Source organism: Schistocerca piceifrons, chromosome 7 (genome assembly GCF_021461385.2).
Source record: "Schistocerca piceifrons isolate TAMUIC-IGC-003096 chromosome 7, iqSchPice1.1, whole genome shotgun sequence".
Classification (NCBI taxonomy): domain Eukaryota; kingdom Metazoa; phylum Arthropoda; class Insecta; order Orthoptera; family Acrididae; genus Schistocerca; species Schistocerca piceifrons.
This window is the reverse complement of record NC_060144.1, coordinates 477542170-477556504: the sequence shown is the minus strand read 5'-3', so window position 1 is coordinate 477556504 and position 14335 is coordinate 477542170. Positions and strand designations below refer to the sequence as shown.

General features: G+C 43.4%; 1 protein-coding gene across 1 annotated transcript in view; it reads left to right on the top strand.

Annotated features, from left to right (window-relative positions):
• LOC124805019 (D-aspartate oxidase) overlaps positions 1 to 9858 on the top strand; it is an 81309-nt gene extending 71451 nt beyond the window's left edge. Inside the window, exons 6-7 of the mRNA XM_047265427.1 lie at positions 2749 to 2959; positions 7433 to 9858. Coding sequence (XP_047121383.1) covers positions 2749 to 2959; positions 7433 to 7540 — 319 coding nt within the window. The 3' untranslated portion in view covers positions 7541 to 9858. The remainder of the gene's footprint in view (positions 1 to 2748; positions 2960 to 7432) is intronic.
• Positions 9859 to 14335: the final 4477 nt, after the last annotated feature.

The following is a 14335-nucleotide window of genomic DNA, read 5'->3' as shown; positions in this document are numbered from 1 at the left end:
TTAATGTAATATTTGTACAACGAAAACCTGATTTAACAGAGGGGGGAAAAGAAAAAGTCACCTTTCTGCTTTTCTTAACAGAATGTAAAACTTCACAAACTGCATTCGTGTGGGAGGTTTTCAGGTGAAAGACGACCGGTAAAGCTTGAATCTTTCTGTCTCAGCTTCCAGCTTCTGTCACGTTCATGTAATCCGACTCGCACAGCTCTTCCCTCATGTCCAACATTACTTTTCCAAATGTTTGCATGTGATTTTCTACACACCGCTCTGAGCCAAGAGTTGTAGTTTGTCTTTACTATTAAATGACATTTTTTATATTTTTTTGACATTAGAAACTGCAGGTCTTTAGTTTGCGAGACTTACAACTTCTTTGCGAGCTTATCTGAATTTTTGGGATTGTTGAATGGTGCACCAGTTTTAGTAACCTCTGTCTGGTTCATGTACGTCGTATAATTTCACTCATTATAACTTTTTGTAATATATTATCAATCAGGGCAGTGGCCTAGCCATTACATAAGAAGCCAAGTTGAGTTCGACTGTGGTTTCTGAGTGACGTGGAATCAGGACTTTTGGGTCCTCAGTTCCTCTTCAGATGATGCCTGGTTCAGCCTATCACTGTTATTGTACAAAAAGAATCTGCACCATTATGCGTAAAAAAATCCCCATCGGTAATTTGAAGAGCCTTTGCTCAACCTCGAGGTTGGTGTATGGTGCGCAATATTTGGTGCTAGAATCATAACACGATAATTTCATCAAGCTATTAATGCTGACAGGCATGTCCAGAAACTGTTTAATCACATGTGAATCAGATCACGGATGATGAACGGCTGTATGGATATTTTCAGAAAGACGAAGCGCCTGCATACACCGCCTTTACAACTAGTCACGAGAGCATGAGATGTTTGGTGAGGAGAGGTCAGTCAGCAGACTGCTGCCCACCCTGTCCGCCAAATCATTCATGTACATAGAGAACAACAGCGGTCCCGTCACACGTCCCTGGGGCTCTCCTGACGATACCCTTGTCTCTGATGAACACTCGCCGTCGAGGACAACATACTGGGTTCTATTACTTAAGAAGTCTTCGAGCCACTCACATATCTGTGAACTTATTCCATATGCTCGTACCTTCGTTAATAGCCTGCAATGGGGCTCCGTGTCAAATGCTTTCTGGAAATCTAAAAATTTGAAATCTGCCTGTTGACCTTCATCCACAGTTCTCAGCATATCAAGTGAGAAAAGGGCAAGCTGAGTTTCGCACGAGCAATGCTTTATAGAACCATGCTGATTCGTGGACATAAGCTTCTTAGCTTCAAGAAAGTTTATTATATTCGAACTGAGAATGTGTTCAAGGATTCTGCACCAAACAGAAGTTAGGGATATTGGTCCGTAATTCTGCGGCTCTGATCTTTTACCTTTGTTATAAACTGCAGTCGCCTGCGCTTTTTTCCAGACGCTTGGGACTTTTTGCTGGGCGAGAAATTAACGGTAAATGCAAGCTACGTAAGGGACCAATGCCGTAGAGTACTACTTGTAAAATCGAATTGGGATTCCATCCGGACGTGATGATTTATTTGTTTTCAAATCTTTATTTCTACGTCGTCCATACAGGAATCTGTTCGATGGTCAAATGACCGTATGTTTGTACGGTTCTCCTGAGTGAACGGTTTCTTGAATGTGAAATTTAAAGCCGGCCGCGGTGGCCGTGCGGTTCTGGCGCTGCCGTCCGGAACCGCGGGACTGCTACGGTCGCAGGTTCGAATCCTACCTCGGGCATGGGTGTGTGTGATGTCCTTAGGTTAGTTAGGTTTAAGTAGTTCTAAGTTCTAGGGGACTTATGACCTAAGATGTTGAGTCCCATAGTGCTCAGAGCCATTTGAACCATTTTTGAAATTTAAAACTTCGGCTGCCACACCAGACTGGTCAACATGGGACTAAATGGAAGCCTTAGTCCCGCTTAGCGATTTTACGTACGACTACAATTCTCTTGGGTTCTCTGCCAGATCTTTCGCTGAGGTGCGACGGTGCAGTAGTTGTTTTCTTCGCGCATTGACCTTTTCACAGACGCACGAATCTCTACTAACCTTCGCTTGTCGCCATTTGTGAGTACCCTTTTGAACCTAGAGTGCAATAACCTCTGCTTCCTCAGCATCTTATGAATTTCGTTATTAAACCATAATGAGTCTTCTCCATCCCTTATCCACGTAATTCTCCAGACCACGTTTTACAATCAACTTAAATTTTGCCCGAAATTTCTCTACATCTATCTTAATGGTGAGCACACTGTTTTCTTTGTCTCGATAACGAACAGAGCAAACAGGAATTATAACACTTGTGTCGTCCGTGCTGAAGGAACAATCCTCTGCAGAAGCTGACGTCAAAGCACGTCAAGGGCAAGGATACGAGGACAGCGATAATAAAATTAAAGAGAGAGGGCTTGAGAAGCAGCTGTACTGAGTATCATTCCTCTTGCAGCCTGTGAACTGAAAATCATGGCAGTGAAGGAGAAGGGGGAGGGGCGCGGTAACAAAAATAGGACAAAGAAATAACACTGTTGTACAAGGTATCCTCCACCACAGACTGCTCAGTAGCATACAGACCGTAAGTTTAGATGTAGATGATCTGCGTATTAAATAGTCATCTGAGCAGCAAACCTAGCTACATTTCGGTATAGACAAGCTGTTTTCTATTAAGCATGATTGAGGCACGTTCGAGTGGACAGATAACTGAGTTGCCTTGTGGCCGTTGCAGCATAGACTCGGTGGTGCTGGGCGGCACTAGCCAGCACAGAGACTGGGAGTGCGATGTGCGGCCAGAGGACTCAGAGCACGTGCTGGGTGGCTGCGCGAGACTGCTGCCTGCGCTGCGGAGTGCACCCCTGCTCGTCCAGTGGGCAGGGCTGAGACCCGCCAGGCGCCGAGTGCGTCTCGAGGCTCAGCGCCTGCCCGGCTCAGCGCTCAAGGTGAGTACTGCGCACTGTGGCTCATACACCTGCTGGTCCAATGCAGAGGGCTGAGGGCCCTAAGATGCCGTATGTGGCTTGAGACTCAGCGCGCACCTGGCTCAGTGCTCAATGTGAGTCCTATGCTCATAGCATATCCAAAAAGCACTGTAGCTCATCCCCTGATGGTCCAATAGAAGGGGCTGAGGCTGCCAGTTGCCGTGTGTGGCTTGAGGCTCAGCACCTGCACAGCTCAGCGTTCAAGGCGGGTACTGTGAACATAGAACGTCCCTGCTGGTCTTATGGATGGCGCTGTCTCCTGCCAGGTACCTGTGAAGCTTGAGGCTCAGCGCCTGTCCAACTCGAGCTCAAGGTGAGTACCATGCACATAGCAGGTCTCAAAGCCGCTGTGGCATCTGCTCCTGTTGGTCCAGTGGATGAGGCTGTAGCCTACCAGAAACTGTGACTTGAAGCACAGTGCCTACTCGCCCAATGCTCAAGGCAACACCTACAGACACAGGATGTGCCAAATGCACTGTGGTATGTATCCTTGCTGGTCCATTTGATGGGGCCATAAACTTCCAGGAGGTTTGTGCAGCTTGATGGAACTGCCTGCTTGACCCATCACTCAATATGAGTAATCTAAACTTGCTGCATCATGCATCCATGCTGATACAATGGAAGGATATGCAGCCTGATTGTAATGCATACACTTTGTGTCTAAACCTCTGCCTGATAAAAAACTCAAGGTGAGTATCAAAGAAACACACACACACACACACACACACACACACACACACACACACACACACACTTGCACTGAATGTGTCAATCATGATAGAGTGCGCACCCCAGGAGGTAGTTGCTGATTGAGGACCAGCAACTGCTCAGCTCAATATGCAAAGTGTGTACTGCATACAAAGGAAGACCCAGATGCACGCAGTACACACCTCGAGTGCCGCAGCAAACAGGGCCTCAAGCTACTAAATGACTCATGTGGTTTGGTGCCTGGTGCCAGTCTTCAAGGTGTTACAGACACATGGTGTCACACACTTACAACAGTGTGCCATCCCACTGGTCCTCTGGTCTTTTGAACAACTTGGTATCACATGTGGCTTGGGTTAAGGACCAGCCTGTTCAGTGTTCAAAGTGAGTACTACACACAAAGGATGTCCTGTCACATACTCCTGTCAGCCCAGAGCGTGGGTGCAAGTGGCAACTGATGCTTGAGACTCACAATGTGAGTACTGCATGCACAGGATACCCCTGCACTGTATTGCACAACCCTGCTGATTCAGTGGGTGAGATTACGACCAGGGAGCACATATGGCTTGAGACTCAACGTCTGACTCGACCAATGATCAAAATGTGTGCTATATACTCAGGAAGTCCCAAACACGGTGCAGTGCGCATCTGTCTTAGTGCAGTCGCTCCCGCTCCAACCCCTAGACAGCAACTAGTGCTTGGAGTACAATCTGTGTACTGGACAGTTCTCTTTATAGACTTATAATCACAAGTGATGTTTTGCACCATTGCAAACTCAAGAAACACTTGGGTGCAGAGTGTTGCATTGAGAAACTCAGGGAGTGTACATAATGAAACAGAATCTTCAGAATGGGGAATAAGTATTATAGCTGTGCCACAGGGATCGACACTAGACCCACTGTTGTTACATATGAATGATCTTGCACAATATATCCAAGAAGTAGAAACACAGGGGTTGAATGCAAATATGGAAACACTGCGAAAAACGCATACTTGAATATAAACGCAGATGCTAGCCAAGCCTACATGTTGCGGCATTGTATTTGACCAAGAACGACATCTGTGGAATGTCCTCAATACGTTACAAGCGTCAGTCAAGGTCAGAACAGAGTTTTGTGTAGTTTTGAGTGCATTACGTCGGACATAATTGAATTCGAACGCGAGCGAATTGACGCTCGTGTGGTGGGTGCTTCTGTAACCGAGGTAGCCACAGTGTTTGGTGTTTTGAGAGGCACCGTACTGAATTTTTGGTTCAAATGGCTCTGAGCACTATGGGACTTAACATCTGAGGCCATCAGTCCCCTAGAACTTAGAACTACTTTAACTTAAGGACATCACACACATCCATGCCCGAGGCAGGATTCGAACCTGCGACCGTAGCAGACTCGCAGTTCCAGACTGAAGTGCCTAGAACCGCTCAGCCACAGCAGCCGGCTACTGAATTTTTCTACCGCATACAGGAAAAGCGGAGAAACATCATGTACCAAATCGCTAAATACGTTATTGCAGTGCCCGTGTTGTTAAGAAGGACGCGTTCCATAACATTGTTCTTACTCGAATAGGTCGTGCGACTGCAGTCGTAATGGCTTGTTGTCATAGTCGTGCGTAGTCGCTTGTAGTTGGCGACCAGCCTGAGAGGCAAAGCTCCGTGGAGGCTTTGTGATATCGAAAACCAGCCAATGTAAACCTCATCAGGTTTTGTTGCCATTGTAAACGGAAATAAAGTCTTTAGAGTTGTTTAGTGGTATAATTTTTCCTACTTCAACGTTCATTTCTTTATTTCCATTATTGGAAGCTTCTTCGTGACTCACTATTCTTCAATTGGCCGGATGATAGAGTGTTGTGCCCTTATGTGATTAGCAGGTTCTTAGTCTGTTTTATCAAAAACTAAAGTTATTGGACGGTGTACGTCAGCCTTTCATTGTCAGGCTCTTGGTACTGGATGCATCCTGGCAGTCAATAATGAGTGAGTGGAATTTTTACAAATGATGAAGAATCAAAAAATTTCTGTTAATTTTGCTGCCAAGTTAGCTTCAAGAATGTTGTGCAGTTATAGAAATCAAAATATAGACAACTTGCAATAGGCCGTCTGTTACTCGAAAAGTGACTTCGTTTTTAACAGCGATGATCTACTTAAGGCTTCAAATTTCGTTGTTTGTAGTCATCGAGGAAGCAACTAGCTGACATCATCGGGTTGAAAACTTCAACATCAACTCTCGGGTAACCAAATAAAAGGAAATAGTTTGTTTCTGCTTTATTTGTAAAAATTCCTTCAACTCTCACTATCTGCCGTGACCACTTTCCCGATAGCAAAAGCTTGACGCTTTCTAAAAAAACTTTAATTCTTCATTCCTACATAAAGAATGGGAAAACAGATTTCTGCGTACATGGGGACACAACAGTGTCTCTCTCATTGGACAGCCATTTGAATAAAAATGCAATAGTTCTATCATAACAGTAAAATTGAAAGTTGAGCGTTGAAGACAAAAAATAACGCTGCGAGACAACTCACACGGTTTTCTTTGGGTTATAAAATATTTTTTTGTAATTGGATACAAACCGACACTTTTCATCGACGCTGGGTGTCGCGTCAAAGACATGTTGAGCAGCCTCTGTTTGGCTTACTCGTTACACACTGCAAAAACGAAATAGAAAATATGAGATGAAACATCAGGCGAAATGCAATAAATATTTAAAATGCAATCAACGATTACGTACATTGTTGCATTTTGTCTACAAAGTCTGCTTGACGTGATTTGCTTCGTATGATTTTTGTTTCGTCGTATGATGATCTTGAAGACAAAGACAAGGTGATGGGCGATCTACTTGTGCTTTATGATCAGCTTCTGGATAGAATGGGAAGAAATGTCGAGGACGTAGCGAAAAATTACATTATATGTGGGACATGTAAAGAAATAGTAACGCTAATCTTTGTGTAAGTACTTACTATTTACCAAGACATTTTTGCAGACTTTGGTAGATATTTGCCACATTTTGATTTTTTACGTGCAGGTACCTGACGTGCGTCAATGTGTAAAATGAAACTGATTGTGAAGCAAAGATTTCCTGCTGATTTTCATCCTGAATTTGAGAAAAAAAGAAATTTCTTTACGAGGTTGTTGAAAGTACAAGGATGTTCAAGGTGCTCAATGAAAAAAAAATAATAATTTGATGAAGAAACTGATGATGTTAGTGGGACTATGAAGGTGGATACTGAAGACGAGGCTGTGTCGTTAACGTTCGGAGATCTGTTAGAAATTGAGTAATTTAGAGCTTATAGAGATCAAAGATACGTTGAGGTGTGTGGGACTGAGCCAGATTAAAGTTCTGTTCGTATGGCAGGTGGCTCTAATATAGCATATATTATTCGTGTTTGGGAAACTGATCGATGCTTAACCGATGATGTCGCAAGTGTAATTTGCAGCTGTGAACTAATCCAAGATATCTCCATCAGTTACTGCACTGGATGGGATGATTGTGGATCATAAGACAGAGTACAGTGATCTTAAACTAAAGGCGATTGTTCCCTTCATTCTGCTGTGGTTGATATAACACCAAAAGATTGAAAAAGAGGTGAAGTTGTAGAGATGGGGCTGGAAGGATTGTCAGGGGGTCTTCAGAATTTTGGAGAAGGCTAGTTACTGAGGTGGTTGGCCCAGAGGGGTGTTCTAGGCGTGACCTAGACGTACAATTTATTGAACTTTAGCATTGTTGTTACTTCCGTTGCAGGTGGTGCACAACTACGGGCACGGTGGTGCAGGCGTAACTCTGAGCTGGGGCTGCGCTGGACACGCCGTTGACCTCCTGCAGCAGGAGCTGACAGCCTGCAAGCTCTGAAGGGCATCGTCGTCGTCTACTAGAGGTTTTCCTAGGGGTTCCATTTCCAGTGCAGTTAACCAGAAAGCCGTTACATGAAAAATATTACTACCTCTACACCTTCATCTACACTGAGTCAACACCTACAGCGATCACTTTGAAGTGTGTGGTAGAGGCTGCGCTCCCCTGTACAATATGTTAAAGTTTCTTCCTGTTACAATCGAGTGAGGAAGAATGACTGCTTAAATTCCTCTGTGTGCGCTGTAATTAGTCTAATCTTACCTTAATGATACCTACGAGAGCTAAACGTACAGGGTTGTAGTACATTCCTAGATTGCTCACTTAATACTGGTTCTTGAAACTAGAGGAGACAGCTCCAGCAGGATAGTTGGCATCTTTCATAAACCCTCTGCCAGTTCAGCTTTTCAGAATGCTCTCCTATTCGTGCTGCCATTCATTGTATACATTCATTAATCCCGGATAGTTCTACATGGAATGGGTAAAACTCACCTGAGCAGTATCCTAAAATGAATTGCAAGAGTGCTTTGTAAGAAATTTGTTGTTGACTGATTGTATTTTCCTAGTTTCCTACCTATGCTCCGATGTCTGCCACCCACTTTGCGTACGACTAAGTCTATGTGATCATTCCATTTCATATTCCTGCAAGTTACCATACCAAGGTATTTGTATGACTTGACCGATACCATATGTGGCTCACTGATACTATAGTCACAGGGTACTACGTTCTAGAGTTTTGTGAAATGAACAAATTTATGTGACTGAACATTTAAAGTGCATTGTCAGTCATTGAACCACTTTGAAGTCTTATCACGATCTCACTTGATATTTGCGTAGCTTTTATCAGACATAACTGTATTACAGATAACATCGGCTGCAAAAAGCCTGATGTTCCTACTCACACTATTTACCGCATCATTAATACACAACATGAACAGTGAATGAAGAATGCACCAATGTGTCATAAAGTATTCTCCAAATTATTAATATTACGTTATATAACAAATGAAGTAATTCCATCTGGACTATTGTTTACGTGGAAATGAACTTTCTGCTCTACTTTGTAATTTTCTACAGATTTTCGAAAAGTTCTGTTGATCTCCATTGTCTACTTGTGTATGAAGAATTCAGTTTGCTCCTACAGAGGTTTGCTCTTTTCAGAATGCATCATTCGCCCTGTGACGGAATGTATCCTATAATGAAACTTCCTGACAGTTGGTTGGTTGGTTGGTTGGTTTGGGGAAGTGGACCAAACAGCGAGGTCATCGGTCCCATCGGATTAGGAAAGGTTGGGGAAGGAAGTCGACCATGCCGTTTCGAAGAAACCATCCCCGGCAGATGGAAATTGCATACCAGACGGGGACATAACTCGGAGCCCTGTTTTTTTTTTCAGAAATATTCATATCAGCTGATCTATCCAGCCATGCATCGAGGCATCCCTCAAACATTCAATCTACTTCTTTCTCCTATTTGTTGTAATCCATCAATGTTTGCAGGAGACCCTTTGTTAAGTGTCGAAAGCAGTGTACAGCGATTGTCAAAATGAAGCTTTGAGCACTACTGTGAACTGTATCGGCATAGTTCAACCGCTGAAACATTGCCTGCAAAGGGGAACTATGTGAGTTCAAGCCCAACTTTGGCACACAGTTATTATCTTTCAAGAGTTTCCTCCTAGTTTCTTATATCAGGAAAGCACGTTATATCATCACATAAGTTACAGTAAGGTTCACTTCTGATCTGCCTACAATGATATTTAATTTTTTTATATGCGCCGCTATATGAGGGTAATTTTTTTTTGTAAAGAGGAACTCCCTCTCTTCTTTTTTATAGGCCACCTGCTGGACCCATTGTTAATAGTGACAGTTGACAAGTGTAGAATTTGAAACAGAATTTACGGAGCTAATTTGAAACTTTAAAAAAATATTTTACATACTGTTGCTCTATCTGATTTCGATGCTTCCAAGAAACATTAACTGTAACAGTTTTCATTCCGTGTATGTATCTGCATATTTTGCGCTGTTTACAATGATTAAAGGTTTATTTTCATTTTATGCACAGTGGACGGTCATTTAAATTTTTCACCTGGCAGATAGTGTACATATAATGCTTTTAGAATTCTTCACAAAATTAGCTGTGAAACCTATTTTTACAGCTACTGCTTTGGTTCCACTAACAACATGAACTGAATACTTATGATTAATGTTAATGGTGGAACTACTAAACAGTGAAGTGTCACATTTTATTTTAAGAAATATTGTTTCGCTTAAGAACTATTTTAACTTAATATGACACATTTCAAATAAATATGTTGAAATTCTGAATTTGTCTACATGATTCAAAACAATACGACCGCTGAAGCGATTATGTCAATGGTGCAGTCATTTAGTTATTTTTTATGTACAGAACTTTTTTTGTAGCATATGTAGAAATAAACCATTTGAATTACTTTACATAAAATATATGGTATCGATAGAAATTGCTGGAGTAGTCAATGCTAGATGTTAAGATTTTACAGCTCACGATGTGTGATAGTAAAATATTTTAGCCTTCATTAAAAATTTGATGACACTACTGCAACATGAAGGCATTAACGTCCATAAAACACTTACTGTGCTAGGCGTAGTTCTTCTCTATTTGTGCATGATATTCTTGCATCTTAAGATTAGTTAAGCAAGGTCCCAGCACTTTTCACATTATTTTATCTACTAGCGTAATGCAGATTTTCATTTTTTATATGTGACTACAACACATTTTATTTCTGATGTTGAAAAATAGCAATGCATAGAAAACAAAATTTTGTACATTATGACTCAATAAAAATATATTGGGTAACGTACAGTAGTGTCAGGGACTGTAGTTAAAATGTTGTACTAACAACACTGCACACGAGAAACGTAGGACATAGGAGTCGATCAAAGATTCTTGCAACATTTCATGTGTCTAGCAAAATGCAATTCCTGACACTATGTGTACTTGGGATTTTGATGGATGCAGCGAAGATCACAAGTACTGTAATGTCGCTACACAGATTAAACTTGTGAGGAAGCCGCCATGGAGTGTGGCAGTAGCAACCGTGGTCCAATGGTGACGTATGGGTCAGAATATCACATATGCGAAAGGACTGCGAGATGGACCACCTTTGGCTGGTGGAAACTATACCACACAATGGTAGCAGCTGAAGCAGGCAGAACGATGTTACCATACCAAGGCAAAATTCTTGCGAGCTACGAGACGGAGGTATGGGTAATGGTGCAACAAATGCGTGTCAGAGCCGTATAAATAGGTGTAAATTTTTAGGCAGATTCGTCATTGGCAGACTCCTGCCAAGGGGCTGTGGGTCATGTCCCATGTACAGCAGTCTCCATCCGCCTTTGCAGTAGGTGCAAGTGGCCCTGAGCCGCCATGAGTGACTGTTCCACAGAGGAACGCCATTGCATCAGAAGTAGCAGAACGCCACCCCACTCTGGTGACCCTGTCTGGCACCAGCTCGAGCTCAGCCCAGCGTCAGCAGTGCAGGGTGCCTTCGCGTGTATTGTTTCCGGGGCAGAAGCAGCCAACCTTCAGCCGATGCCAGCCAGAGTCGCTAGACCAGGGCATGTATGCCTCACATTGCTAATGATGTGGTATCTATTTGAAGTAGAACGAAACATTTCAATCGTCCACTAGTGTGTCACTGGGCCCAATGGCCCATCATTCCACTGCTCAACCCATCGAGTGCCATCTGAACTCTTCAGGCTGCTGTCAGAAGAGCTGACAACACCACCAGTGGACAGCGGAGAGTGTACCACCCAACATCTGAACTGCAGCCCACGATATCTTCATTGTGAAGTGAGCGAGACTATTGTTTGTGCTTCGGTTCAAATGGTTCAAATGGCTCTGAGTACTATGGGACTTAACATCTGAGGTCATCAGTCCCCTAGAACTTAGAACTACTTAAACCTAACTAACCTAAGGACATCACACACATCCATTCCCAAGGCAGGATTCGAACCTGCGACCGTAGTGGTCACGCGGTTCCAGACTGAAGCGCCTAGATCCTTTCGGCCACTCCGGCTGGCGTTTGTGCTTCGTTGACGAACATAGAGTCAAGAGTTACACAGCGTCATAACTGCACAGTTACTTTTGTGAGGCTGGAGCAATCAGTCTGTTCTCTCAGTTTAGGGGTAGTTCTATGGCTAGAACCCGTCCAATGTGTTCAGTTTAATTTACTTAGTTATCCTGCCCCTTCTGCCGAATGAGTGTTGGCTGTACCAAAATGATTAAGTGTAGGTATAGAAACATGGATGATTTAAGTGCAACAATATCTGCCACAATGTATGGTAATGGGTGTTATATTGAGACCAGAGAGTCTGGGCCAGTTCGACAGGAAAAAGGAAGTGCAAGTGATTTGTACATCATGCAGAGTTGAACTACAGACGATGTTGCTGTGTTAGGTACCACAGGAAATGAACAAGAATTTGTTGGTAGTTGTATTGCAGATGTTATGACGCAAGCAGTACAGGAACATATATCTCGTCAGAAACAGGGTGAACAGAGAAAAAGAAAGAAAAGATGATTTCATAGAGTGAATCATCAAGGCGACAGACCTGCATCTGTTGAAGAGTTTATGCCAGAGATTGAGAATGTAGTGTGAACACTCATTGGGTCACAGCCTTGCATGGGTAGCAGCTGACATGCAAAGTCGGCACTTTTACAACACAGCCAAAGTCAGATGTATGCGACCAGTATGAAATCGATGTACATGAGTCTGAAACTAAACGATCTGATTGAACATCATACCAAAGTTAACCTACAGCGACAGAAAGCTGTTGCCAGTGTGGGGCTGTCACGAGAAGCGTCTGTTGAGAGAGACAAACTACTTAAACTGTGGACAAATACACTAATGCTTAATTCGCATGATATAGTGCCACCAGGCAGCAGGAAGCTATTTTGGGTTAGCAGGAGTACCAGAAAAGCAAGCATTTGGAGGGGAATTCAGTCTGTAATGGGCTCTACAGAGGGAGTAATAAGTGGGACTACATGTTAAGTGTTGTGAATGATTGCAGTGTATGTGCTTTTGTCTATAGTTCTGAAAATATGTTTTCAAGGGAAGCATGGGGTGATATGTTGTTGCAAGGACAAATGTCTGAAATTTGTTCCAAAACGAAGGGTTAAGAAACCACTGGATACACAGATGGGATACCAAGTATAAGATTTTAAATGAGCCAAACAACTTGTTGTTACAGTTGATATGTTGAGGATAAAGTGTCGAAAATGGGAGAGTGTCGTTTTTAGTTTGTAAATGTGGAATGATGAGTTAGTTGTTTGTGCGTAATCATTGCAAGATATCTGGCTGGGAATTTGTTTTGTAGTATTTGAATTAATGAGGATATGTTTTGGTATTAAGCAATACGAGGAGAGAGTGCAAGGTACTGATATCCATAGTAAGTGGATGAGGAACACTGCAGTGTCAATATCGGATAAGAAATGAACTCGTAGAGCTTAAGGAAGACATGAAGCAGCTGTAAAATTTAATTTAGTAAGTCTATAGTTTTTAGACTTGCCAGTCTAGTGTAGACATGGGAGTGTGGACTTATTGTGCAGATCAAGGGTGAAACTAATCATGGTTGAGAACCAGTCTTGACCTAGAGCTGAGGGGCCACGTCTTCCACGTGAGGGGGCAGTATATGTGGCTACCCAGTTATCAGCAAAGTTTGTGAGAAAGCTGCTGTGGAGCGTTCCAGTAGCAACTTTGGGCTGGTAAGTTCAGTGTGGCAACAAGTAGGCTAGAATAACACCTATGCAAAAGGTCTGTGAGATGGGCCAGTCATGCTTGGTGAAATCTGCCAATAGCCAATACAGGCAGGGTGATGTCATCATAACAGGGCAAGACCCATGTTGTGAGCTGTATGATTGGAGGCTGTGTAATGGTACAACAGATGCATCTCAGAGCCATAAGAAGAGGTGTGAATTTTGAAGCAGATGCAGTACCACCACTAGCATAATGAGAGATCCGCACAAGCCAATGAGACAACTGGGCACTGCTATCTGCAGCCACGGGCTTGAAACTGGGTTGTTCCAACAGCTGCCTGCACTGAGCCTCCATGCAGGACTTGATGTCACAGCACTGCTGACCTGCCAGTCGCACCTGCCATCGCCAAACTACTGCCAGGGCACAGCGGATTGTGTCCTGCACATGGCAGTCTCCACCAGACTCCACAGTGGATGCAAGCGGGGCCTGAGTCGCCATGAGCAGCTGTTCCATAGCAGAAGTAGCAGAGGGTTGCTGACGTCAGGGCTGTGGCCTACTGTCAGGCTGGTGGCCGCAGCTCGGTCCCACTCAGCAACTCTGGGCATCCACATGTGTGTTTCCTTACCAGGGTGGAATCAGCCACCTGTGAGGCGATGGCATCGAGAGTCAGCAGAGAGTGGTGCTCGTGGTTCACATTGTATTTGAAATTGAATGAAACAGTTCTCTAGACCACCAGTGTGTCATTCGGCTCACCGGCCCATCACTCTACCACTCACTCTACCGAGTGCCGTCTGCACTCTACAGTACAAGGAGATACTCCCCGAACATTGATAGCGGCATTTGGAACTATACACATTTGTACATTTCTTGTCGTTTCGGGTGTATATCTGTTTGGTGTAGAAATTGGAAAGACGGAAATAGTTTAAAAGGAGAGAAAAGGAAAAAAAAATGTTCTGAGCAAGTTTATCGACATTGAGGCGGACACATAGAGTGAGATTAAACAGAATATGCTGCATAGCTGACAATATAGGCGAAGTATTTACAGATGAGTGCACCGTAACTAGGTC